This window comes from Kryptolebias marmoratus, linkage group LG1, assembly GCF_001649575.2.
Source record: "Kryptolebias marmoratus isolate JLee-2015 linkage group LG1, ASM164957v2, whole genome shotgun sequence".
Classification (NCBI taxonomy): domain Eukaryota; kingdom Metazoa; phylum Chordata; class Actinopteri; order Cyprinodontiformes; family Rivulidae; genus Kryptolebias; species Kryptolebias marmoratus.
Window position 1 is genome coordinate 34,864,144 of NC_051430.1, and position 26,792 is coordinate 34,890,935.

Below are 26,792 nucleotides of genomic sequence, written 5' to 3' on the forward strand. Positions count from 1 at the left end.
CATTTCATTTCATTTTATTTAATTTTATTTTATTTTATGTAGATGCGTTACAGAACACTTCTACGTGCGATACACAGAATGTCCAGCAGATGGCGCCAACAGCCCGAAGAGTGAATGTCACTTACCAAAAACAAAACAAGCGAAGAAGAATTCTCTGCTACTACTGTCCTTGCTAACAACAAATCACTTGCAGAATGTAAATATTTGTTGTAATTATTAACCAGTTCACTGCTTGACCTAGTTTGGAGAAGATGGTCAGCAGACGGGGCTCTTTAATTTAAACTGGCGCCGTCGGCTGTAGCTGGTAGCTGCTGTGTTTGGAGGACTATCCTCAGCTGATCTACGGAAACTTTTCAGCACCGAGCAAGAAAATGGATTCAGACGTTTTCACAGCTGTTTCCAAAGGTTGGTGTCAATGACTTATAAGTCATTTGTTGGTGTGCTGACGAACTTATCATGAGTCGAAACAACACGAACAGCGTCGCTCGCTAGCAAGTTAGCTTGTTTACTTTGTTTTTAACATTATTTTAGTAAATGGCTCCCTTTTTTGTAAATAGAACATTATTTTAAGTTGCGTTTGTGCTTATCAAATCGTTTGACATCGATACATTTGAGCCTTTTACGTCGCAGCGTTTAGCTAACATTGTTGTTTTTGAACACGCGCTGAGGGGCTGCATTCAAGACGACGCGTGTTAATAAACGTCTGTGCTTTTAACAACACTTTTTAAATGAACGACAATAAAGGCTATTTGCATTTAATTTTAATATTTACTGAAGCCTCAGGACTACAGTAAATGACAGCTTAACAGATGCTGATAGTCTGAGCTAAAATGCTCATGTGAAGAGCTTAAATAACTATTTTATTTTATTTTTTAAATTTATTAAACAGATCCTAAAGCAAAGATTAAGGATTAACATGGTTGTCTTGATGCCAAAGTTGAGAAAATAAATATGAATAAAAATTAGAGAGCGAATCAAATCCAAAAATCGTACAAAGTGCTAAATTTGGTGGTTTTCAGTTATTTCCTTCCACCTGTTTTGTGTCTTTTGTCTGAATTATTAAATTATTATTGCATGTTTTTGCCTGTTTGTTAGCAAAATATCTCATGAACCAGTGGATGCATTTTAATGAAACTTTCAGAAAGTAAAGTACAGGCAGCTGACATTTAACACATAAAAATGGCGAAAACTCATTCCATTTTACAGATTTGACCCAAAATTGGGCTGTAATTAATCACTTAAGCTGATGGGTAACAGACTGTGCAAGATTTCTTTTTTAATTTTTGCCATTAACTATTTGAAGTCAAATCTGTATGTCTGTTAGCAAAATATCTCATGAGCCACTGCGTGGATTTTAATGTAACTTTCAGGAAGTAATCGCTGGATGGACGTCTACAGCTCATTAACGTTTGGTGTCAACCCAGTTCAAGATGGCCGCTCCAACCAACTGTCCTTAAAAAACACAAAACTGGCTACAATTCAGTCAGTTTTACAGACACTGAGCTAATGTTTGGTGTGGTAGTAGCTGAGAGTAATTCCCAACACATACTCTGAGCGTGATGACCAAAACAGATCCGACATAAACTGATTTAAGGTCTTTTTTTCGGCCTTCCAGATGATTTCTTGCCCCTGGCATCGCTGCGCCTCCTGGTCCCGCCTTTCCAGCTCCTGTCAGCCTCCATGTGGCGCGTGCTGAAGGAACGGGACGTGATGAGCTACTGGGAGGTGGCGGAGTTCGTCTCCTTGGTGGTGGATGCGGTCCCAGAGCTGCTGACGTGCAAGCACAGGACTCAGCTGAACTTGGGGCTAAGGGCTCGGGTGAGACATGACGTAATGTTTGGTACCTTACGCTGTATGCAAGTTGGCAGCTAGGATACAGTCATGAGGTACAGCAGACCTGGGAACACAGGACGATTTGTGTGATTTTTATTGTTGTGTTTCTTTTAGTACATTCTGGAGTTATGCCGAAGTGAGCAGCCTGTAAAACCTGACCTGATCCTGTCTTATTTGGACAAGATGAAATCACCAAACCCCATCCTGGTAGTTGCTCTGAAATTGATTGATTGCTTTGCACTGAGAGTTTTAAAGATTATTTAGGCTATAATAAATGATGATGTGTGACGTGTAGCCCCTGTTGTCACAGCTGGGAGAATCAGACGAGGAGGAGGTAAAAGTCAACTTTCTCGAGTTGGTTCTCACTTTGCTCAAGGACCCAGAGGAAAAACAAGACTTTTTCAAGGTGAGGCTTTGAGGCATCGACAAACACTTTGTGTCTGCAAAACATGTGAGGAGAGCTGCAGACCAGGGACAATCCAGAAATGCTCATGAATGTCAGTTTAGAAGCTATCAAAGTTCTCAAATAAAGCACCTTTTGAGAATGTCAATGTTTGTTGGGAATTATCTTACAAAACTAGGAAGTATTTTTGGTTTAGATATTAAAAGTTATGGTTGTTTATTGATTTTAGTAGAAAAAATTGCAACTTTTAGGAAAATGCCCCGAGAAATCAGGTAGTTTGGCTGCAACAATCACAAAAAATGCCCGGAATCCTGGAGGGACTGAACAGAGGGAGTTACAGTAGTCTAAACATGCCTTTAACCTTCGACGTTATACTTTTTTTGCTGCATATTCATTTTTTAACCCCAGTTTGCTTGATTGGAAGGACGTGTTCCCTGCGGAGTACGGCTCTCAGTACGACAGCGACCTGCAGACGCTGTTGTCCGAGTTTCTCCGCCGCCTGGCTCGGCTGTTGCCAGCACCGGACCTGGAGCAGGTGAGGGACGACGCCGGATGATGTCATTTAGGTTCTTAGGCTGTTTTTCCTTAATGCTCTTTGAATAATAAATGAAATGGTAAAGGCTAAACTGTAAGATGGGGACTTCACGTGATATTTATAGACGGCTTCCTAAAATCCGGCTGATTTTTTACAATTCTAAGCCAACTGACTGTAGGATTTTCAGTTTCGAGCTAATGTCATGGCAACAAACAAACCCTGTCTATCGTACAAGTTCTTGTTCTGAACCATTCTGTTCCACATTGTCACATTTTGCAAACTGTTTTTCAGAAGTATATTTAATATGAAATGTAGAACTGGCATCAAAAATTCCAAACTCAGAAGAGCAATTCTTTGAAATCGGTTAAAAATACAGCCATTTTCCTGTCTGCCACCAGTGCTGTTTGTCAAATGAAATGTTTCTTTTTGTGTCATATATTTCCCTCAGACTGTTTCCTGGCTTGCAGCTGGAAGCTCTCTGTTGGAGGACTGTGTTCAGACCGTCTCCGAGCCCACGGACCTGAAAAATCTGCTGCAGCACCACAGGAAGCTCGGGCATTTAGAGCTGCATGGTAGGTCACTTCCTGTCAGCTTATGTGCTGTAAGCTGGCTGGAATTATCGGACTTTCTTGCTGTTTTCCTGTAGTTCCACCTGCTGGCCTGGGCGACGGCATCCTCTCCTCACTTTCCGCCTTAACGTCTCAGAAAGCGGCAACCATGACAGAAGGACCCGACCAGTCGGATCCACCGCACGGAATCGCTGATGACACGTGGACCGTAATGGTGGTGGATGATGATGCTGTGGAGATAGTTGCAGTTTCTGATTATGCCGAGGTGGAAGTCGGCACGAGCGTAAACGCTAACATAGAAAGATGTTTTGAAGGAGTAAATGCGAGCGCACTAAAGAGGTCTGAAGAGAAGAGCGAGGAAGAAGCAACACAAGGACCGCACGACTGCCCCGACTGTGGGAAGAAGTTTAAGTTTGCGTCTTCGCTGCTGGCCCACAGAGTCATTCACACCGGAGAACGCCCCCACCGCTGCAGCGACTGCGGCCGCCGCTTCTCCTTCAGGCAGTCCCTGGACAGGCACAAGCAGACGCACCGAACCGGACGCCTGTACGGCTGCGTCATCTGCGGCGAGGCCTTCCGTTCGCCGTCAGCCCGCACGCAGCACAAGCGGACGCACATGGAGGACGGCGTTTACAACTGCCGTCGGTGTGACAAGACCTTCAGCTGGGAGCCGACCTTCGCCGAGCACCTTAAAAGTCACGCCGACGACGGCGGCAGCGCGGCCGCAGGGAGCTCCGCCGCCGAGGCTGACGATGAGGTAGAGGGTCAGTGTCCGCCAAGTGAGGAGTGTCGGAGCAGCGAGCCAGGAGGCCTCGCCGCCAAGCGAGACAAAGACGTCCGCACAAGCGGACGCCAACGCAAGCCGACCATGAAGGTGCAGGCGATAAACTCCCAGAAACAAAAGAAGGACCTGACCAGGGCCAAGCCTTTGCCTTTCATTAGGTAAAATCCACACTTTCAGTTCTTTGTTTTTAAATGTTTACACACGTTCTTGAGGTTTTAATTTTTCTTCCTGTTACAGCTCTGAACACTCATATGGGTCAAAGAACGGCGATGGAAGTGAGTATTCACTGTCAAAAATAGTTTTTTCTCCCTTTTTTTTGGCTCTTTCCCACCAGAACTATATATTCAGCACCAAAAACAAGAAGTAGACTTGCAGAAAAAGTAACTATTCAGACCCTCCAGGATTTTGCGATGTTGCGATCGCAACTATTAACGCAAAATCAAGCAAACTTTTAGGAAAATGCCCCGTGAAATCAGGCATTTTAGCCGCAACAATCACAAAAAATGCCTGTGAAATCCTGGAGGGACTGACTATTGGTGTCACTGCTATCTGTCTGTTAGCAAAATATCTCATGAGCCACTAATTGAATTTTAATGAACCTTTCAGGAAGTAATCATTGGATCAAAGCATTTCAAGACTCTTAACTTTGTTTTGATTTAATCTTAAACGAAGTTCTTCCGCAAACTATGACCAGCTTGGATCAGTTGTAGCCATGCGTCAAAAGATTTCTTTCTGAGCTTGGCCAAAATCCGTCCAGTGGTTCGTGAGATATTTTGCTAACAGAAGCACACACACAGTGAAACAGACAATTAAATGGCCTGATTAATGACCACCATTCTTCATCTACTTTTGATTTATTTCTCCGACAGACGCCTCAGGTGAAAAGGTGCAGGTCCTGCAGCACGTCCACGCCGCGGGGGACGATTTGTCCCCTCAGCCACACGCAGGTGAAGGAGGACGCTACCGATGCGCAGACTGCGGGAAGACGTTCCGCTTCCAGTCCTTACTTAAAGCCCACCGGCGCGTCCACACAGGCGAGCAGCCTTTCTCGTGCGCTCAGTGTGGACGCCACTTCTCCTTCAAGCAGTCCCTGGAGAGGCACAGGCAGACACACAAGTCTGGACACGAGTGTCTGATCTGCGGGGAGCTCTTCAAGTCAGCTGCAGAGCAAAGGGAGCACAGGGGCGCCCACGTGCAGAACGGCAAGTACCTTTGCTCGGAGTGTGGCCAGGCGTTCACCTGGAAGTCTGCGTTGGCGAGGCATCTCCGGACTCATGGCACGGACGCTGACGAGGTGAAAGACTCTTTGAAATGTCCTCACTGTGACGTGGTCTTCAGCTGCGTCAGCTACCTGAACAGGCACCTGCAGACCCACGCAGAGGAGAGACGCCACACCTGCAACTGTGGGAAGAGCTTCGCCTACCGGGCCGCTCTGACGGCGCACCGCCGCACTCATCAGAAAGAACGGCCGCACGTGTGCACGCAGTGCGGGAAGGGCTTCCTGTACAAGGGCGGCTTGCTGAGCCACATGAAGATCCACTCGGAGGAAATGCCCTTCATGTGCTCCTTCTGCGGCAAGAGCTTCAAGAGGGAGCGCAACATGAAGAAGCACGAGCGCTGCCACACCAGGGAGGACATCTTCAGCTGCTCGCAGTGCGACAAGAGCTTTGTGTACAAGGCCACGCTGACCCGGCACGAGCTAACGCACTCGGGCGAGAGGCCGTACCTTTGCTCCGACTGCGGGAAGGGCTTCTTCTCCCACGCGGAGCTCCTGAAGCATGAGCGCTTCCACACGGGCCACAAGCCGTTCCAGTGTCCTGACTGCGGCAAGAGATTCACCCAGTCCTGCTACCTGACCATCCACCTGCGCTACCACACGGGGGCGCGGCCGTACTCCTGCACCGACTGCGACAAGAGCTTCCTGAGCGCCAATCGGCTGAAGAGGCACCAGCGGACACATTCCGGGGAAAAGCCTTACGTGTGCGCTGAGTGTGGGAAGGGATTCAGGCAGTCGTATCATCTCAAAACGCATCAAAGGACGCATGCTTCGTGAAGCCTTTTAGGGTTTTAAATTGTAGAAGACTTACCCAATGTCCATCGTGTTCAATGTCTGTTAAGTTGACTAACATATAGCCTCAGGTGGCCATCTTAAATTGGTCCAATAACTTTGAGTTTCATTAAAATCCATCGAGTGGTTTTTGGGCGATAATGAATGAATGAAAACAGTTTTATACAAATTCAGCCTTTATTTGTGAGCAAATTCTACAACGAGAAGTTTATTTAACAGCAGTTGTTTCATTTCAGGCAGTAACAGAAACATCCTTTTAGAAAAATCAGCTTAGAAATTGTTTGTATTTAGTGTCGCGTCACAAGCTTTACCGAAAGAAGACGTGAGGTACAATGTAGGAGTTTTCATCTGAAAAGTAAAGGAAGGAAGACTAAAAGCACCTAGACTACAACAAAGAGTGAGAGAGACGTCCTCACAGTGGTTGACAGGACAGTTTGAGACCATTAGGAGGCACAGAGTGACCTACACAGCGATGTGCAGAGTAATGGGGCAGTGGTCGCTCCCCATCGCCTTGTTACGGATCTTACTGTCACACAGGCCGGGCAGAAGGGAGGAGGACAGCAGGAAGTAATCCAGCCTCCAGCCCACGTTCTTGGAGCGGGCGTTCATCATGTACGTCCAGAAAGTGTAGGCGTTGCTCTGCTCGGGGTAGAGGTCGCGGAAGCTGTCCACGAAGCCGGCCGCCAGCAGCTGGCTGAAGCCGTCGCGCTCCTCCGGGGTGAAGCCCGCGCTCTTCTTGTTGCCCTTGGGGTTCTTCAGGTCCATCTCCTGGTGCGCCACGTTGAGGTCGCCGCACAGCACTAGAGGCTTCTGCACGTCCAGCTCGCTCAGGTAAGCCCGGAAGTCCACGTCCCAGGTTTTGCGGTAATCTAAGCGGACCAGGCCTCTGCTGGCGTTTGGGACGTAGGCGGTCACAAGGAAGTAGTTTGGGAATTCGGCGGTGATGACGCGACCTTCCTTGTCGTGCTCCTCTTTCCCTGGAGAATTGGGAAAAGGTGAAAAACTCTCAAACCTCGTTTTCTATATAAATCTTTAAAAACCAATTAAATCCCAGTTGCTTGTGATGTAAAAAAATAAGAATATATCAATAAAACAAGAAACAAGTGCTACTCTGCAGCCGGCCCTATTTAAGATGTGTTTTCTTTGTTTGACACAGTTACATGTATATAAATGTCCTAAAGCTAACGCTTCGAAACATCTTTGGATTTTTTTCCACTCAAAACCAAATTTATTTAGTTGAATTGCACAGAATATTTGCAACATCCAAAGTGGGAAAGACAGTACTGTATATAACCTAAACCTTATTTGCCATTTCACTCCAAATTTTCAGGTTTAAAATAAAATTAGACAACAGAAACTTTGTGAAACTAGCTCCAAACAAATGTAGCGCTCACCAATTCCGTACGTCACTTTCAGGGGTTCGGTTTTGCACAGCATGGCCACCCCGCTGTATCCCTCCTTGTCGTCTGACGCAGCCCAGTACTTATAGGGGTACTCGGGCATCGAGGTGATCTCAGCAGGAAGCGCTTTCTCTGAGCACTTTGTTTCCTGGAGGCACAAAACATCCGGTGCCTCCTCGCGCACCCACTGGGGAAAACAAAAAAGCACGACGGTTAGCCGTCTGTTTACAACGAACCCCTAATCAGACCCTCCAGGATTTTGCAATCGCAACTATTAACGCAAAATCAAGCAAACGCCGCAACTTTCCCGCGACTTTAACCCAATATTTATTGTTTCTGAAGTGATTCTCCACCGTTTCTGCGGTCTAGTCTCTTCTTTGTGGGTTTGTGTAACGTGGAATACAAAATAAGCCCAAATAACTCAGGAAGAAGACACGTGACGTCACTTTGTGTCTGCAAAACATGTGAGGAGAGCTGCAGACCAGGGACAATCCAGAAATGCTCATGAATGTCAGTTTAGAAGCTATCAAAGTTCTCAAATAAAGCAGCTTTTGAGAATGTCAATGTTTGTTGGGAATTATCTTACAAAACTAGGAAGGATTTTTGGTTTAGGTATTAAAAGTTATGTTTGTTTATTGATTTTAGTAGAAAAAATTGCAACTTTTAGGAAAATGCGCCGCGAAATCAGGCATTTTAGCTGCAACAATCACAAAAAATGCCTGAGAAATCATGGAGGGACTGCCTAGTGGCAAACTGATGTTTACTCACATCCAGGCCCTTCTTCTTCACCCACGCTCTCAGCCCGTCCACGTTCCACGAGGTGATCTTCAGGTTGGCGTCGCGTCCGTCTTTACTGGTCAACTTGTCGGGAGGGTCATCGTACAAGACAGGAGCCTCCGGCTCTTTAGCCTTTTTTGCTTTCTTTGAAGAAGCTGACACAAGTTGGAGAATAATCGTTTTATTTATAAAAACTTTGAATGGAACAACAGATTTGTTTGCGTGGTGGTGTATGCAGCGGTACCAGATCCAGTATCATTGTCTCCCTCTGCAGACGCCTCCTCGGTCTTCTTGCCTCTCTTCATACTGGAGCTTGCTCTGATGGTAGACACACCTCGCAGACACACAAGACGCACAGCTAGCAGGACACACGTCGCTGTGGGGGGAAAAAAGTCACCAAATGTTGAAACTGTATGCTATTACATATTAGGAATTATTCGTTATGAAAGCTCAATCTCAGGCTCTGAACAAATCTCAGTCACACTAACATTTTAAAAGCTATAAAAATAGGTATCGCGTCCCACACCTAGGGGGCGCTATAACAAAGGACAATGCGTTTTTGCCAGTAACTCCTAAACCGTAAGTTGTACACTCAAAATCTTACGGGACCTCAAACTATGGATGATTTTGCATCTTTTTTACTTTGGCCACGCCCACTTCCGATATCAGAGGAGAAAAAAGTGTGGCTATAGAAAGCTAAATTCTAATTTTCATTTTGCTTAACAATGGGAATAAGCACAAAATGTAAAGAAATTTTCCATCCATCCATTTTCTTTACCCGCGTCTCCTTTCTGGGTTCCAGGGACACCAGGGACAGGACTCCAGTCCATCACAGGGGCACATGGAGACAAACAACCACTCTCACTCACAACTAGGGACAATTTTACAGTTGCCAATGAACCTAACATGCATGTTTTTGGTCTGTGGGCGGAAACCAGAGTACCCGGAGTAAACGCATGTGAGCTCAGGGATGCGGACACCACTTCTTTAAATCGGTGCCACATTTGTGGGTTACACGCATGAAAAACCTTCTATTGAGTTTTGTTTTGATATTTACTGGATTGGATGATTGAAGTCTGAAGTAATGAGACATATTGGCAATTTAACAACTTATTCATTTAACAAACCGGAGCCTCGGTAGCATGTGGAAGAACCACACACAGCCACAACAGCCTGGATCCACCACCTCATGTTTAGCTTGGTTAGATGGCATTCTGTTTCTTTTTCATGGCCGCAACCAACATACACTGCTCAACCCACAAATGTGTCACCATTTAAGTGCAAACACACAGAGTTTTCAATTGCCTAGAAGTATTGTTACAACAAAGAAATAATCAACCGAACACAAATTTACAAACTTAAAATTAATGTTTGGACAGTGATAATTTTCATTAAAAGGCTAAAGGTACTCATTGCAATGTCATGAAGACAGGTTTAAAATAAAATAAAAATAATTTTTAAAAAAAGTAACAGTTAAAGTCTCTTTAAATTAAAAATTGTAATCTTTAAAAAGGTCAACAATAGTAACGTCTATGGAAGAGCCATTTGGGATCAAGAAGTCTGAGAATTTAGACTTTTGGTGCAAATTTAAACTCAGATTTATTGACCAAAGTAGAAAAAAAAAAAGTTTTGTTTACATTGAGTGCATACCTGCATTTCAAAATAAAAACATTAACTTGTTAATTTACTGGCTCACAGCAGGACTTTGGATGTTGACATCTACATCTTCCAACTGTTTAAAAACTTTATTTATTCACTTTTAAAACTGGACTTAGTTGACATAAGTCTGCAGATTTTTTTTTTCTTCGTCAAGCTGCAGGAAGTATCCTGACCAACAACCACAAAACACACATAATATAAATAAAAATCAGCTTCCACAGAAATAGAAGCTAGTTTCTGTCTCTGTTGGTGTCCTTTAAACCCGTCTGGACGCGCATTTAGCCCGACAACAGATTAAAAATGAGGTTTTCGTGTTGGATTGGCAAACAACACGTTATGCTAAAGCTAGCCTCGGCTGCGTAACAAAGAGCAGAGAGGCGGCCTGCTCGGGAATGAATGAAGTTAGCAAAACACGCGTTTGATTAGCTTGTTCGATTCGTCAACAAATGCAAATGTGCGTAAATAACGCCTCGTTATTGACGTTTTCAGGAAAAGAGCATGCAAATAACCTTACTTGCACTTTCACAACAGGATGCAAAACCCCAAGACAAGCGCCGTTCCCCCTGTCACTCCCCCAGCACGCGCAGAAACAGAGCGTAGAATCCACTCCGACCACGTGCCGGTCGGACTCACGGGCTGTCTTCAGATATGCCTGATCAAAAACATAAAACAAACAAAGAAAATGTCTCTGTGCGTCAGGTAATAAACTGAATACACGACACACGTTACTCTAACATATTTAACCTTATTCTGTCCAGTCTTTGTGTAAAATCATTGTTTGGAGTAAACTTTATTGTAAGGCGAAATTGTACAGCTCTCAGTGTTTGGGTCCTCTGAGTTGCAGAAGCTAACAGGCTCCAAGTTTAATGTAGTAAAATTAAATAAGCTGACACAAGCGTACAAAGGAAAGGAAGAACTTGGTAAACCCTATTTGTTTGTAAAACGAAAAGCTTGCGTGACAGCTAGCTTAGCTATTTGCACAGCTCAATATGATATTTGTTTGGTTTTACGTTTAAAATGAGTTTGTTGACCAGACCAAACAGGCTGGAAAACGGAACAATTAAAAACCTGACAAAGTTAGCTCAACAGTTAACAGTAAATATAAAGACGAATATTACACAAAAAGCTACTTTCAGCATATTGACATATATGCCTAAAACTAAAATCTTATACATTTAAACATTCAGATATATTCGAGCAGTTCTTGTTATTTAACCAAACTAGGGTAGAAAAAAAGTTTGGTTTCTTAGTTTTCTCACAGCATGTGCTACAGTATTTAATATTAGTAAAACCAAGAAGCTAATAGTCTGTGTAAAACAGCTGTAGAGGATGAAGTAGGTGGAAATTTTCAATTTTTATGTGTTTAAAACTTGTTAAACAGTCAACCCTTTCCTTGTGGATGTCATCTGGACTGACAGTAACAGCATAAATGTTATCAACTTGCAAAAACACATTATTTTCCTTATTTTTGTGGGGGCAGTATCCCCACTGTTTGAGACTCAAACATCCTTCTGCCATTAAAGTTATTTCACAACATGTATCGCCATAAAAATCATATCAAATCAAGCCATAAAGCATGCAGTCACAGTAAATCCAAGGAGGATAAATGTTTGGACTGTATTTAAAAACACAGTTTATAAGAATTTTTGGCAGGACAAACGAAACGTCAAAATAACTTAGTTTTACTTGTGTCATATTTATTTAAAATGTGACAAAAATCGTTTGAAGTAAAAATATGTCATAAAGTATCTTAAAAATGATCACAATTTGTTATATTAAACCAACATTATAACAACAATGAGTGAAATTAGACAAATTTACTTCTACAAGTTAACATATTGACTTTCCCCTGGCTTAAAGGAACTGCAAAATGCCTTCGATTTGAGATACTGTATTTGTTTTTTATGCTTAAGGAAAAAAATCCCTGAATCTCACAGTTTGTATCTTTCTTCTTCAGCTGCCATGACCGTGGTGATTGGCTTCGAAGGGAGCGCCAATAAGATCGGTATTGGCATCATAAAGGACGGCGAAGTGCTTTCCAACCCAAGACGAACCTACATCACGCCTCCCGGTCAAGGTACGCTCCGTTAAAAGCCCCTCTGTGCACTCAAAAACAATCTGACAGCACTTCTTTTCACACGTCAGGGTTCATGCCGAGCGATACAGCCAGACACCACCGTGCAGTCGTGCTGACCGTCCTGCAGGAGGCGCTGGAGCAAGCGGGGCTGAAGCCCGCGGACGTCGACTGTGTGGCGTACACGAAAGGTGGGCTGTAATACGGATTCAGGCTTTTTTTTCACGCCTCATCTTCATCTGCTTTTAGTTTAAGAAGGATATTTCGATGTTTCCTATCAGGTTCTTTAGTTTTCCTCTCGCTGTCTCAGGTCCAGGTATGGGCGCCCCCTTGGTAACGGTCGCTCTGGTGGCTCGCACCGTCGCGCAGCTCTGGGGGAAGCCCCTCCTCGGAGTCAACCATTGCATCGGACACATCGAGATGGGCCGGCTCATCACCAAGGCCAACAACCCCACCGTGCTGTACGTCAGCGGGGGCAACACGCAGGTAGGTCTCTGCACCGCCGACTCCACTTCCTGCAGTTCCTGGTGATCGGGTACGTTTAATGTTGGCGCTTTTCTCGCCGCCATCGCAGGTTATCGCCTACACAGAGCGGCGCTACAGAATATTTGGGGAGACTATTGACATCGCAGTTGGCAACTGTTTGGACAGGTTTGCTCGAGTTATTAAGGTATGTGTTTTTATGTTCATAGATTAATTATTTTTATTGTTTATCCTTTCACGTGAAACCGTGTCACCACGTAGATTTCTAATGACCCGAGTCCAGGTTATAACATAGAGCAGATGGCCAAAAAGTGAGTAGAACCTTTAGATATTTTTATTGACTATTCAGTGGTGTGTCACATTGTTTTTAGTTTTTACACCCCCTCCTTTTTTCTTGTCCCCGCTGTCAGAGGGACTCAGTACGTGGAGCTGCCGTATACAGTAAAAGGAATGGATGTGTCGTTTTCTGGAATTTTGTCCTATATCGAGGTAAGTGGTTCGCTGATTTGTAAAACTACTGTTTGGACACTTTTAAATTCATTTAAATGTCCTGGATGCATGATTGAGGTACAACCTCTCAATGTTATCGTTTGGTTTTCACATCAAAATCAGAGAAAGTCCTCAGGAACAGCTGAATGGTACATTTATAGTCTTACTGACCATTTAAATGGTAACTGGCCTTTATCTTGTCCAAGGACTAAAAAATTCATTTAAAAGCTGAGTGAGGCGTAAGAAATGACTGCTAATGATGAGCTTTTTGAAGTTTGATCTATTTGTCTGTGTTCATTAAAGTCTGTTTGCTCTAAATTCTGTATAATCTGTAACTGGGAAAAAGTCATTGATATTTCTATATGAATGATTTGACATAATGCATCTAAAACCAATGAATTTATGTCATTTTTTAATAAATATTGATCGTGATCGGCCCTTGGCTCGGACCAAATTTTTAATTTTGGCCCCCTTGCGTCACTGGGTTTGACCCCCCTGCACCAGATGATTCGTTTCATCGCAGCAGGGTTGTCATCCGGTGTGAAGGAGGTCTTTGGGAAACATCAGAGGTGATCAGATCGACCAGATAGTCCAATCTGAGACATTAAGACATCAGTCAGGAGCTCTAGGTTGCCATTATTCGAGTGTAAAATGCAGATTTCATGAAGGAGTCACTCCAAAGTGCAAATCATTCAATAACCCTGAAGAAGAAAAAGGTCTGGAACGGCGTTCTGTGGACAGATGAAAAAAGACTGCTCAGTATTTGCAGAATTAAACAGAATTTCTGAAAAACTTCAGTTGGCTCTGGTACTCAGGCACCTTTAATCTCAAACCCATCAGTGTAAAGAGATAAATTATATTTAGTTTTAGCAAAATGCAACAGTTCTTTACAGATGGACGGTATTAAAAAAGTCTTAATAAATCCAAACCGCCTGTAGGATTCAGTTCTTGTTATTCTTAATAATTGTCTTTCTTTTTGCCAGGAAGCTGCTAATAAAATGCTGAGCTCCGGTCAGTGTACGGCAGAAGATCTGTGTTTCTCGCTTCAGGTATGAATCCGCAGTCCGAGAATCTGTTGTAAAATTTTAGCTTTTTGCTTCAAAGATTACCCAACATTGTTACAACGGCGATGAACTTCCTGTCGCTCTGCAGGAGACCGTGTTCTCCATGCTTGTGGAGATCACAGAGAGGGCCATGGCTCACTGCGGCTCCCAGGAGGTCCTCATTGTTGGGGGGGTCGGCTGTAAGTACCTCAAACTAGTAGCATAAAGTCTTTTATTTGTAAAGATGTTTTTTTCAGTGATGGTCTCTCACCAGAGCACAAAGCAAGGTCCATAAAGAGTTTGGAGTCCTGACCTCTGGTTTGCTCCTCAGGTAACCTTCGCCTGCAGGAGATGATGGGGGTCATGTGTAAGGAGAGAGGAGCCAAGCTCTTCGCCACAGATGAACGGTGGGTCAGCATTTATTACAACATTATACAAAATAAATCCAGAGCCACCGCGCGAACAAACGCTCCTCTGTGCCGCAGGTTCTGCATAGACAACGGCGCGATGATCGCTCAAGCCGGCTGGGAGATGTTCCGGTCCGGTCAGGTGACGGAGCTGGAGGACTCATGGATCACACAGAGGTAGGCCTCACAGCTCTGCTGCTTTTGACTCTTATCTTATTTAGAGATGCAGATAGATTTGTTGGTGCCGTTCTTGTCAGCGGGCATTATGGTGACTTCCTGATTCAAAATGTGAGTGAGGTACCCTGACCTCAGAGTTCAGCTTGAATGCTTTCTTTTCTCCTATCTGATCAAGCTGGGGTCGCATTTCCTCTTGCGTCCACGTTCTGGGAGGTTGGCTACAGCCTTGTGAACCTTACACTGTTTAGTCTAAATATTTGGACCTGTGACACTAATTAACGTCCAACACTCAGTTTGAAACCAGATTAATCGTCTGAAGGGTCCCAACAAATCTGTCTGTAAATCTTTACTTCTCACCACTTCTTTTTGTTCACATACAAGTAGACATTATTCAACTGCTTTAACTGAATTAGTTTTAATGAGAAAAGCCTTTTCAATTAAATTCCTTCCATAATTATTTGTAATTTTCTGACCTCCATCAGATGCTTTTCCACCCGTAGTAATAAAAATGATGTTTTAGCTTTTCTGTTATGCCAAGTTAGTATTTTAGTATGTGCTGTTTCAGAATGTTCATTATTCAACTCAGTTCTAAACAGTATAAAGATCCCACAATCCATATTTATTATTATAAAATTGTGTAATCAGTCTGAGTGAAGCAGACAAGACAGTTTTAATCTGTTTTTGCACATATTTTGTTTCGTTGCAGGTACAGAACGGATGAGGTGGAGGTGACGTGGAGAGACTGACATCAGTTTTTTTTTTATTAAGGTGACTTCTTTTCTCTGTGGTAATCATCCTGAGTGTTTAAATAAAAAAAGGCCAATTTCTTTTCAAGTTTATTCATTTTTATTAAGCAATACTGTTCTTTAATTTCTCCATTTTCTCCAGTGTATTTTAAATTCAAATTTCTACAAACGGAACATGGTGACATCCCTTATGGACTGATGAACAACAAAAAAAAAAAAACAGCATTAAGATTGCGATAAAGGGTGAACTCTGCTGTCCTTCTGTAAACTGAAGACCCCCTGCGTTAAATGAACAATAAAACGTGCGCAGGGACGAGACATTCTTCTGGTTAAGAGTCGAGGAGGAAATAATAAAAAGAAAAAACGCTCCGCTGAGGACTTCTCACACACAGGAATTGGTCAGAGTTTTATACAAAGTGCTCGACTGACGGAACAGAAAGTTTGATAAAAACTAAATTAATTAGACTCCTCTGAGATACAGGAAAAAAGAAAACGGATGAGCTAAAACGGGAACGAGGTGATGATTAAGGCAGGCTTTCTGTAAGGCATTAAAAAAGTCCATTGCTGTAAGATCTCAGAGGAGAGAATCCAAAGTGTCTCAGTGTGGCTTAATGTAAAGACATCATCCTGAGTGCAGCGTGTGAACGGGACTCAACTTTGTCCGACTTTAATATGTGCAGGAAGGTGTGTGTAGATGCTGTGTGGCAGCCACACTGCTAGGCCGGGTGCTCCTGGGCGTCCTTGTACCAGACGACTCTTTTTGGATCTGGAAAAACAGAAAACGATTCATATGAGCTCCAGGACGGTTTTAAATCCACTCTACAATTTTTACCATTTTTATAATAAACGTACCTTTCTTCTGTCTGTTACAGGTAATATTCCATTCTAGAACAAAAAAAGGAAGAAAGATGTTAAACTTGTGTTTTAAACCTTTGCAGCCAGTGTCCAGTGCTCGATTTAACACCTACCTCTGTTGTGATAGTTCAAAGCCTCCACTAGATGGCGACAACTGAGCAGCAGGTCCCCGTTGGCCTCGTCCATCTCTGCGACTGAGCTGACGGAGGTAGTGACGGGGAGGAGAGTTTCCTCTGAAACCGTGTGTTTAGCGTCTGTTGGCGGGGGGCTGTGGGGGCCAAGCCCCTCGCTGATAAAACTCAGACCCCACTGGTTCTGTAGCAGCACGTTAATGGCGGGGCGCTCCTCCTCCAGGGCTCCACCCGCCGCCCCCGCCTTCACCTTGGAGGCGTAGCTCACGGCAGGCTGCAGCTTGGCGGGGCTGTCCTGCACCGGGAAGGCGGGCGGGGGCTTGAGCAGCGACAGCCCGTGCTCCGCCCACTTCTCCTTCTGGGTAAGCTTCGGTGGCCGCTCGCCGACTCGGCCCGCTCCCTTCTGGCTCTCCCTGCGGACGCCGCGGCCCTTGTGCTGCTGGCCTCGGCGTTCTTTCTCCCTGCGGAAGCTGAGGGCGTGCGCGTGGCCAGGATTGATCGGCTCGCCCTGAGGTGAGTGCTGCTTGGGCGCCTGGGAGCTTCCGGAGATGCAGCCGCCGCCCCCACCACCTCCACAGTTGCCGGAACCAGGAGACAAGCGGCGGTTGCGGATGTGGGGCTCCGAGTTGGGGGCTGACACGAGGACGGGTTGATCGCACAGGCTGTCTGACTCACATACGGTGTTGCTGAGTTCCCATGAAGCTGGGGAGGGAGACGAAGACAGGAAGTTGATGTTTCAATCAGCACGTTGTAGCAAAATATGCTCATCCTCATTTCAGAATCAAGAATAACTAGAGAAACTGCATTTTCACAAAAAACGCAGCGTCAATCCTGAAGAAATAGCAAGATACTAGAAACCAAATCTAAATGTAACCAAACATGAGCTAAAAGCAACAATCTGATTTTAAAGGGAACAATGTTTTGAATAACCTGAAGATATCTCAAAGTATTTACAGTTAATAAAAACCAAAAGTCAGCACCAATCACTCAAATGTGTAAATATATGAATGGTTATAATACCTCAACTACAGAGCAAACAACAACACACAGGACAGAAATATGAAAACATTTAAAACTATTTACCTGACATTACTGGCTTACTCTTTACAACCCAATGAATTAACCACACACAACCAAATGGGTCTTTAAGTTAATAATCACCACTTGGCATCAATAATAATCCGTGTACGGTTCGCTCGCTCTGGTTTTTTCTTTTCAAAATAAAATTGCAAAAACAAAACAAGCATGTGCAAAAATAAAAAGCAGTACGTTTTTTTTAACTGCAATGGTTAAACCAAAGACGAGCTTTTATTTTGTTGTTAATTCAACGGGACCTTATGGCGGAACCGGAAATGAAGACCTGAACTCCCGGCAGTCACCAACAGGTGGCGGTAATGTCCCGATTTAATGACTTCCTTGGAATCTGAAAGAAATCTTGTTGACGGTAAGATCATCAGCTCTCAGTGAAATGCGTCGATTCCCTCTAAATAAGACAAACATATCCATTTTTAAACTGGTAGATTCTGAAGCGCTAACTAAAAAAATTTTAAAGGAGGATTTTAAAGGCGGTTGGCAAGAAACTGAAGGTGTACATTACCGCCACCTCCTGGTGACTGCCGGGAGTTCGGGTCTTCATTTCCGGTTCCGCCATAAGGTCCCGATGAATTAACAACAAAATAAAAGCTCGTCTTTGGTTTAACCATTGCAGTTAAAAAAACATTTTAAAATTTTTGCAATGGCCGTTTTTGTAATTTCGTTTTGAAAAACAAAAAGAAAACACTTTTTTTGTTTTTGCAAGTTTAGAACGAACCATACACGGATTAATAATGAAATGATTTTTGCACTTAGCTGTTTATGAAAACAGTACAATTGTGGAAATGATTGGATTAGGGTGATTAATCAGACACTTCTGATGAATGACGACCATTTCGAAGTGGAGCGCTCTTAAAGTGGTTAACAATTAGCATCTCAACTGTTGTAGGCTTCATTAAACTTCTATCAAAATAACTGACAGGTTTCTAAAACAGTGTTTGCATGAACGGTTTTTAAGATTGGAGCTGGTTTGAGACAATCCTCACACTACCCGGCTTTGAAATGACTGGAACATTCCTTTAATATAAACAACTCAGATCAATAAGAGCTTCAAATTGGGAATTATTGTGTCGGTTTTCAAATAGACCGATTTAGTTTTAGTCAGAATAAAAGCGACTTTAGAGTTTAGTAGTTTCTCGAAATTTTTAATATGTGGATCAGATCAAAATCATGCTTGTTAATTTTAAGAAACATTGAAAAGCTGAATCGGATGACAATGTTTTTATCCATGTACCTACACGCCTGTTAGCAAAATATCTTGACATATTTGAAACGATCACTGGATGCACCTCTACAACTGATTAACTTTTGGAGTCAAACCAGTACAAGATGGCCGCCACAGCTAGCCTACACAATAGTAAATATAACTTAAAACGTCAGACTGATGTTACACAATAATCCGTATGACTGAGTCCCATGGCTCATAAAAAATGAGTGACTGATTAGCAGATCCACCGTCGATCCACACCCAGATATTTATGGTGGTTGTATTCGACAGAGAGGAGAAATATTCAGCTACAGAACCCCCAACACGTGTCAAACTGTGTTGAAAAAGGTTAAGTTTTTAACAAGGGAAAAAGACGCAACACAACCAGGCTGAACGGCGACAACACATTCCGACGGGAACATAGTTCGACGCAACACCGGGGCCAGTTGATCAAACAGGCGACCATGTTCTTCCACGTTGTTACGGAAAATTCGAGAAACTACCAAACTCAGTCGCTTCTATTCTGACTAAAACTATAAACAAGTTGCCAAATCAGTCCATGTGAATACGGTCACATTAATTCCCATTTTAAAGAGCTTATTTGAACACCAAACAAACAAAGCTACGGGGCACCGGCGTTAGCAAACTATTTAGCAACGCCACGATGCTACGAACTTAACTCGACGACTACCTTCATTTAAAGTTAGACGAATTTAAAATAGTTTTTAAATTATTCAAATTCAGTTGTCGTGTGTAATTTCACATTTATTATTAATACAACGTTCAAAATTCAACAGTTAGCCATCCGTGCTAACTCAAATCAAAGTTTCGTAACCCCCCTACCCCCCATTCAAAGTGACCAGGCTGCTATCGGCACAGCTAGCGCCGCGGCTAACACCGCGGCAAAACGGCCAAACAGAAGCTCCAAAAGTAAAGATTTTCGGTCACATTAGTCAAAATGTTGAACTGACTCACCTGATTTGATATGCATGTCTTTTTGCTTAATGTATCGCGGAGGGTAAACCGTTCGGCAACTTCTGTTTACAACGTAAAGATAACGACGTCTCTGTGGTTGAGATCTTGTGTGGAGCAACCACCCGGAAGCGGCACGGGAATGTGGGTGGGACCGGAAGTTCCGGCAAATAAGTTATCCGGCGGGAAACGTAGAGGGAATGCTATAGTTCGCGGGGTCGCCATATTGGAGAGGTCGAGTCGTCAGCTCTCTCTTATGATTACACAGTAAAACACGGTCACTCAGCACTGTATGCTGGAACTGAAGAACTTAACATTAAAAAAATAAATAAATCTGCGGTCATGTGAGAAGGAACAACCAGTTTCAACCGTATTTTGTAAAACAAATATTCATTATGTCAAAGCAAAGCAAAGAACATAATAATAAATATATGTATATACATAATCAAGTAAATTATGAAAATGAACCATGCAAACACTATGCATAGGCAAATAGTTTTACATATATATTTATTTAATCGGGATGGAGGTCGTCTTCCAATCAAAGGGATTGGGCCGGACACTGTACTAAGCAGAGCCTGGAGGGTCTCAAAAGATAATATATACTATAAGCATAGAACATTCATCATTTATTGTAGATTCAGAAACCAATCAATAATGCCCTTTTTTAGTTCTCAGGCATACATAAATTATTTCCCAAAATTCAAACATTTTTTGATTTGAGCCCAACATATAAAAACTCTTCTTTTTAAGCATTTTATAATTTATGCTGCTCAACTTCCAAGTCACTGAAAATGATGTCTTTTCAACTCATAGATAATAAACTACTATATTACAAATATTTTGTTTATGAAATCTGATTTTATACTCAGTCCTTCTGTTTACAGAAATTGCTTGAATAAAGCAAACAAAAACTATGGTATATGACAGGTTTGATACGAACACAATTGATTTTTAAATACTTTATGAGCTTGTTAAGTGGAATGAGTTTTACATACTTCCTGCTTCTGCCCAGATGTTTGACATCTGTATAATTTTTATACAATAACCACTAAACTCTATCTATTATTGGAGTTATACAAGCAGCATCTCTTTAAGACTATTAAAATATAGAGGAAGTTCTGTATTTGGACCGCAAAGTTAAAAAAGTGAACCTGGAAATTCTCTTGTAGGCACTTTAGTTAAGGTGGGTGGATTTTCACATCAAACTGCTGCAGCTTGTAGGACCTTAAAAGAATTAAAATTAAAAGGTTTAAATGATTTCAGGAGAATCAGATTATTTGTTCTCGAGACTCGATGCCTAACCCTAATTATAATCATCTCTTAATCCCAAACACAAAACAGGAAGAACTGCTGTAAAGATGGACAGAGCCTCAAACACTGAATGACTCCACACCCACGTTCTTCGCCACATGTGTGCGCACGTGCCTCTTCAGCCGCGTGGAAGTGGAGAAGCCCTTCTTGCAGAGCAGGCACCTGTGTGGCTTCTCCCCGGTGTGCGTTCGAACATGCGTGTTCAGGTCGGAGGAGCACCTGAAGCTCTTCTCACAGCAGGAGCACGGATACGGCCTCTCTCCGGTGTGGACGCGCCTGTGGAGGAGCAGCTCGCCTGACGTGATGAAGGCTTTGCTGCACTGAGAGCACGGGTGGGGTCGCTCCCCGGTGTGAGTCAGGTTATGGCGTACGAGCGAGGAGGACTTGGTGAACCTCTTCCCACAGCAGGCGCACGTGAACGGACGCTCGCCCGTGTGGCTGCTCAGGTGTTCCATCAGGGAGCGCTTCGTTTTAAAGCCCTTGGAGCACTGAGGGCAGCTGAAGGGTCGGAGGGTGCTGTGGGAGAGCCGGTGTCGCAGCAGCTCTCCGTTGGTCAGGAAGGTCTTCTCGCAGCTGCTGCAGACGTACAGCCTCTCACCTGTGTGGGTTCTCTCATGGCGCCGTAGACTGGCCAGCTGGGTGAAGCTCCTTTCGCAGGCCGAACACTGGAAAGGCCGCTGGGCGCTGTGAGTCAGCAGGTGCCTGTTAAGGAGCTGCAGCTGAAGGAAAGTCTTGCCGCAGTCTGAACAGGCGTACGGCCGCTCCCTGGTGTGGATCTGCTGGTGTTTGTTCAGGAGCCACATGTGCGTGAAGCTCTTCCCACACTCACAGGAGAACGGCCGCACGCCCGTGTGCTTCATCTGGTGTCTCTTCAGGTCCGAGGCGCGGCTGTAGATCTTCTCACACTGGCAGCATTTGTACTGACGCCTCACCACGTGGCTCTGCCTGTGCCTCAGTCGATCCAGGATGCTGCTGAAGCTCTCCCCGCATTTCTGACACTTGTACCGACCTCGCTCTTTCCCGGGCGACTCCTCTGCCACCACCACCTCCGTCGTCAGGTCTAACGGAGGGTTGCAGCTCTGTCCGCAGGCGGTTCGTTCAAAGTGCAGCTTGAGCAAGCCCATCTGGGTGAAGCGTCTGCCGCACTGGGAGCAGAGGAAGGGCCGCTCTCCGGCGTGGACGCGCTGATGTCTGCTCAGATCCCACGAGTTCTTGAAGGCCTTCGTGCACTCCCCGCAGGCGTACGGGCGCTCGCCTGTGTGGGTGCGTTGGTGCCGGGTCACGTCGGAGGCCCGCGTGAAGGTTTTGCCGCAGTCCGGGCACGTGTGAGGGTCCGGCCTGTCGTGGATGGGGAAGGGCTGTGGGAACTCAGGTCGCGTCTGCGCGGGCCTCTGGAGTCTGCTGCGCTGATCAGGGTGACTCTGCTCGATGTGCCGCAGCAGGTACGACTCCTGCACGTGGAAAAACGGACACTCGGAGCAGGCAAACACCTGGGTGGACATCTCCACTGTGGTACCTGTGCAGAACACACACCATAAAGTAATCTTTGATCCTCCAATACAGGAACTTCTGAACACGACTTACACGTCACGTTTACCTTGTGTGCCAAGGACCTCAAGGCTTCTGTGGTGCTGCAGGAGAGCCCTCAGGTCATCGGGCTCAGCGAGCGCTTCCATACAGTCGTTCAGTATGGAGGGGGCAGAGGCCAGCCATGAAACGGTCTGGTTATTAACAAAAACAAACTGCTAAACAAAGATCTGGTGCAATCTTTTAGTACTCAGAATCAGATCAGTCTCAGCTATTACCACACTAAATTTTAGCTCAATATCTGTGAAATTAGCCTCTATGTTGAAGCAATTAGAACCTGTTGTCTTGCCAGCATCATCATGCTGTAAGTAACACAGCTGGAAAAGCAGCTTCCGTACTCTGTACTTTATCCGGCAGCTGTGATGTCACTTCCTACCTGGCCGAGGTCTGGCACGGGCAGCAGTCGTTCCAGTTTGGAAAGGAACTCCCACACGAGAAGCTGCATGTCTGCGTCATAGCTGAGGTCATATTCTGCTGGGAAAACCTCCTGGGGAAAAAAAAAACCACAACCACGAAAAAGGCAACTATTAGACCCATAAATGATAAACATAAAACATTTTTATGTTTTCACCCAATCCAGGCATCGACTTTCTCTTCCAGTACATTAATGAGCTTATCAGTTATTTGTGCCTGACTGGAAGAAGAAAAGCTTTGCTCTCACACAGAGAAGCTGTCAAGAAAATCATGAAATATGACTGTTGGAGGCTTCTGTTTGCTCATTTATTGGGGCTATTATCTGTAGAGTGTGTTGCATCATGTGATCGCTTGTTGTAAATAACGTGTAAACGACAGATTTGACCTCGTAAGGCGTCCCTTACCTGGTAAAAGTGCTCTCTCTCTGCGGGGTCACTCAGCAGCGTTTGGATTAACTCCACAAAAACAGCCTCCTCTGCGTCCACCTCTGCGTCACCACTCTGAAACACAATCAGAGATCACGGGGACGGTGGACCGATAACGGCGAGGGCAGCGGCACAAAGCAACGACGCGTTCCCACGGTTTTTTTGGCTCGGACTCACTCCTAAATATCCCGGTGGACGAATTCTCTCCAAGTGAGGCTGGACGCACGGAAGAGTCGCCGTTTCTGCGCTTCTGCACAACTCAAGAATAACCTGAAACGAGAGATACAAAAAAAGGGGCTAAAACTGAAAGGCTTTCCGTTTATATCAGGGGTGTCCAAAGTGTGGCCTGCGAGCCATTTGCAGGCCTTCAGAGTGATTTTGTGCAGCCCACGATGGCAATTTAAGAGGCTGATCCAGATAGGTTTAGCAGAAAACTGGATAAAGCAATTCTTCTTAAAATGTGCAATATTAGACACAATGGTAGTTTTTCACCTTTGATTCACCATGTTTATCATTTTAATTCCAGTTTCATGATTAAAAACGACCACAAAAAGTAGACTTTTGGGTAAACATTCATAAAACTAAAAAGAATCACCCTTTAAGATGGGCCAACGACGATTATGTGGGTTCAGAATATTAAAAAATAGCCTCTCAGGTGGGGTTCAAACTACGAGCCAACAAACTTTTCACTTCGAGGGTTTACAACAAGTGACTGATATTATGCTTTTCTTCCTGAGAATGGACTAAAATGTACTTTCCAAGCACAAGAAAACAAAAACTAACAGACCCAACGAATCAAAGGAATTGATGGTTTTTGTTGTTAAGGTGAATGTTTGGGAGGTTTTTAGCTTCTGGATCCACGAAGATTTAGAACTCCTTTCTTCCTTTCGCTAAAGTAATGTTAAAACACAAAAACTAAAATAAATCACAGAAAATATTGAATCAAAAATAAAAGATAATTGTCGCTCGCGACTGGACAGCGCTGGTTCTTATGGACTCACTTTAGCTCGCAGGCAGAGCAGCAGTTTGCCTCGCTGCTTTGGACTGAGCAGGTCGGGCACCGTCGCCGTCACCAGCGCCACAAACTCCTCAAGCTTTTTGTAACCAAGAACGTCCCTCCGCTCAGCCACCTGCCACATCGCTGCGGAAAGCAGCCGCAGAGGAGGGATGAGCAGCCTGAGGGACGACAGCGGCAGGAATATATCTGCATGGATACACGAAAGCAGATGAACATCGGCTATGATTACAGTATTTACAATTACAGATACACCATACTACCAAAAGTATTCACCCGTCTCCTGTCACACACATGAACTTGAGTGACCTCCCATTCTTAATCTATAGAAGTTTAATCTGATGTTGGTCCATCCTTTGCAGCTACAGCAGCTTCAACTCGTCTGGGAAGGTTTTCCATAAGGTTTAGGAATGTTTATGGGAATTTTTTTTCCAGAAGCTCATCTGTGAGGTCAGACACTGATGTTGGACAGAAGGCCTGACTCTCAGTCTGCTCTAATTCATCCCAAAGGTGTTTTATAAGGTTGAGGTCAGGACTCTGTGCAGGTCAGTCAAGCTCATCCATCCTTTATGGACCTTGCTTTGTGCTCTGGTGCAGTCATGTTGGAACAGGAAGGGGCCGTCCCCAAACTGTTCCCACAAAGTTGGGAGCATGAAATTGTCCAAAATGTCTTGGTATGATCAGTTCTTTTCAACTGGACAAGCGGCCGAGTCTAGCATCTGAAAAACAACCCCACACCATAATCCTTCCTCCACCAAACCCAGACTTGTTTATCAGATGGCCAGACAGAGGAGCATGAGAGAACTTGTCTCCACTGCTCTAGAGTCCAGCGGCGGCGTTCTTCACTCCACAGCATCCGACTCTTTACACCTGGTGATGGAAGACTTGGATGCAGCTGCTCAGCCATAGAAACCCATTCCATGAAGCTCTCTCCTCTCTGTTCCTGAGCTGATCTGAAGACCACATGAAGTTTGGAGGTCTGTATGTGTTGACTCTGCAGAATGTTGGTGACCTCTGTGCCCCATGAGCCTCAGCATCCTCTGAGCCCACTCTGTGGTTTTTACCTCCTACCACTTTGTGGCTGAGTTACTGTCATTGTAAACTGCTTCCACTTTGCTATAGTAACCCTAACAGCCGACTGTGGAATATTTAGCAGAGAGGAAATTTCCTGACTGGACTTATTGCACAGGTGGCATCCTATCATGGTACCACGCGGGAATCCACTGAGCTCCTGAGAGCGACCCATTCTTTCACTAACGTTTGTAGAAGCAGTCTGCATGCCCAGGTGCTTGATTTTATACACCTGAATTCAGTGATTTGGATGAGTGAGTGAATATTTTAGCAATACAGTGAATATCTGTGACGATGACGTCACACTTCTCAGTTAAAAACTGCAACATGCAGAGATGCAAAGCTTGGAGCTGCATGAGACAGAGATAAATTTGACTGAGAAGGATTTTCTCCAAACCTAACAGGACCCTCAGACAAAGGCTGGTTCACCAAGAGGACAAAACACCCAAACACAAACTGAGCAGTCCAGACCATGCAAGTGTTCCAGATATAAGATTCAACAGCATAAAGGTCTAAAAGGAGTCCACAAACTAACCATATAATATCTGAGCAACTTCTTCATAAAACTGTTTAATGCTACATATTATAATTTAATATCTAATTTATTTATTCGGTTACCGCCGCGGCCATGTGTCGAAGAAAGCTGTCAAAATAAGAGAAGTATTTAGCTGTAATATTTTTGTTTTTGTGCAATAATGGTTAGTAACTTACTTTAACATTAGGTAGTTTAATTTTACTAACCAAATACTGTTAAACGTGCTCTGTAGCTTAGCGCAAGTCAGAATTATTAAAAATAACTATCTGAAATAATGTGCTCCATACAGTAAAAGTCCGTTAGCCTTTAAATTAGCGTTAGCTTAGCTAAGTCCATCACAGCTGTTAGCTTTCGCTGCTAACTAACCACCGAACACGAAAATATTCACGCTAGAAAAAAAGTTTAAACACTTAATTAAAACAAACCTGTGTTTTCCACTTGACATCCGTTTTCCATAATGTAGATATTACCTAAACACTTTTAAGTCTTTGACAAAGTAGCGCAACTTAGCATGCTAGCTGCTAATAACGGTCTTTTTATAAACCGGAAACGTTAAGTCTATTTCAAAATAAAAGCGGATCCCTTAAAAGGGAAAACGTACAAGTTTTGAAATAGCAAGGTTCACCTCTATTAGTGCTGAGCACTCATATAAAATATAAATATGTATATAATAATATATGTCTTACTATAGCTGCTCCTTGTAACTTTGACCAAAAAAAACAAACAA

At 44.0% G+C, this 26,792-nt stretch overlaps 4 protein-coding genes across 7 annotated transcripts; 1 reads left to right on the forward strand and 3 right to left on the reverse strand.

The window, feature by feature from the left end:
* Positions 1–112: 112 nt before the first annotated feature.
* On the forward strand, positions 113–15,540 carry LOC108244965 (probable tRNA N6-adenosine threonylcarbamoyltransferase). Of its 4 annotated transcripts, XM_025009458.2 has the most exons (14): positions 2,129–2,239; positions 2,661–2,771; positions 3,220–3,343; positions 11,986–12,105; positions 12,174–12,293; positions 12,413–12,588; positions 12,677–12,772; positions 12,847–12,896; positions 12,996–13,074; positions 14,058–14,123; positions 14,227–14,317; positions 14,449–14,524; positions 14,603–14,701; positions 15,408–15,540. In XM_025009458.2, the coding sequence occupies exons 4-14, from the start codon at positions 11,991–11,993 to the stop codon at positions 15,445–15,447; spliced, it is 1,008 nt and encodes a 335-aa protein (XP_024865226.2). In that variant the 5' UTR covers positions 2,129–2,239; positions 2,661–2,771; positions 3,220–3,343; positions 11,986–11,990; the 3' UTR covers positions 15,448–15,540. The 4 variants fall into 4 exon arrangements, with proteins under 4 accessions (XP_024865225.1, XP_017287022.1, XP_024865226.2 ...); XM_017431536.3 differs by lacking the exons at positions 2,129–2,239; positions 2,661–2,771; positions 3,220–3,343 and adding an exon at positions 10,568–10,948; XM_025009457.2 differs by lacking the exons at positions 11,986–12,105; positions 12,174–12,293; positions 12,413–12,588; ... (6 more) ...; positions 14,603–14,701; positions 15,408–15,540 and adding exons at positions 113–405; positions 1,616–1,818; positions 1,948–2,040; ... (1 more) ...; positions 4,362–4,399; positions 4,994–6,589.
* On the reverse strand, positions 6,351–10,667 carry apex1 (APEX nuclease (multifunctional DNA repair enzyme) 1). Its single transcript, XM_017431535.3, has 5 exons — positions 10,543–10,667; positions 8,614–8,745; positions 8,361–8,524; positions 7,587–7,779; positions 6,351–7,169 (listed from the first exon to the last, which is right to left on the reverse strand). The coding sequence occupies exons 2-5, from the start codon at positions 8,672–8,674 to the stop codon at positions 6,655–6,657; spliced, it is 933 nt and encodes a 310-aa protein (XP_017287024.1). The 5' UTR covers positions 8,675–8,745; positions 10,543–10,667; the 3' UTR covers positions 6,351–6,654.
* Positions 15,529–19,863, reverse strand: si:ch211-214j24.10 (uncharacterized protein LOC558894 homolog). Its single transcript, XM_017431537.3, has 4 exons — positions 19,708–19,863; positions 16,416–17,135; positions 16,300–16,332; positions 15,529–16,213 (listed from the first exon to the last, which is right to left on the reverse strand). Exons 1-4 carry the CDS (start codon positions 19,721–19,723, stop codon positions 16,164–16,166), a joined length of 819 nt encoding a protein of 272 aa, XP_017287026.1. The 5' UTR covers positions 19,724–19,863; the 3' UTR covers positions 15,529–16,163.
* Positions 19,864–20,318: 455 nt separating this feature from the next.
* On the reverse strand, positions 20,319–26,630 carry LOC108244969 (zinc finger protein 2 homolog). The gene is made up of 7 exons (XM_017431543.3): positions 26,491–26,630; positions 24,446–24,648; positions 23,622–23,714; positions 23,424–23,519; positions 22,982–23,092; positions 22,616–22,739; positions 20,319–22,534 (listed from the first exon to the last, which is right to left on the reverse strand). Exons 1-7 carry the CDS (start codon positions 26,519–26,521, stop codon positions 21,078–21,080), a joined length of 2,115 nt encoding a protein of 704 aa, XP_017287032.1. The 5' UTR covers positions 26,522–26,630; the 3' UTR covers positions 20,319–21,077.
* Positions 26,631–26,792: the final 162 nt, after the last annotated feature.

Coding starts and splice junctions, on each gene's coding strand:
- LOC108244969 (XM_017431543.3), bottom strand. CDS start 26,521: ATGGAAAACGGATGTCAAGTGGAAAACACAG. Junction 23,715..24,445: donor TGCTCTGCCTGCGAGCTAAA/GTGAGTCCATAA, acceptor CTCTCGTTTCAG/GTTATTCTTGAGTTGTGCAG. Junction 23,520..23,621: donor GTCCACCGGGATATTTAGGA/GTGAGTCCGAGC, acceptor ATTGTGTTTCAG/AGTGGTGACGCAGAGGTGGA.
- si:ch211-214j24.10 (XM_017431537.3), bottom strand. Junction 16,333..16,415: donor TTTGAACTATCACAACAGAG/GTAGGTGTTAAA, acceptor TTTTTGTTCTAG/AATGGAATATTACCTGTAAC. Junction 16,214..16,299: donor CTGTAACAGACAGAAGAAAG/GTACGTTTATTA, acceptor CTGTTTTTCCAG/ATCCAAAAAGAGTCGTCTGG.
- apex1 (XM_017431535.3), bottom strand. CDS start 8,674: ATGAAGAGAGGCAAGAAGACCGAGGAGGCGTCTGCAGAGGGAGACAAT. Junction 7,780..8,360: donor TGAAGAAGAAGGGCCTGGAT/GTGAGTAAACAT, acceptor TGTTTTCCCCAG/TGGGTGCGCGAGGAGGCACC. Junction 7,170..7,586: donor GAAAGTGACGTACGGAATTG/GTGAGCGCTACA, acceptor CCAATTCTCCAG/GGAAAGAGGAGCACGACAAG.
- LOC108244965 (XM_025009457.2), top strand. CDS start 372: ATGGATTCAGACGTTTTCACAGCTGTTTCCAAAG. Junction 1,819..1,947: donor ACTTGGGGCTAAGGGCTCGG/GTGAGACATGAC, acceptor TGTTTCTTTTAG/TACATTCTGGAGTTATGCCG. Junction 2,041..2,128: donor AATCACCAAACCCCATCCTG/GTAGTTGCTCTG, acceptor TGTGACGTGTAG/CCCCTGTTGTCACAGCTGGG.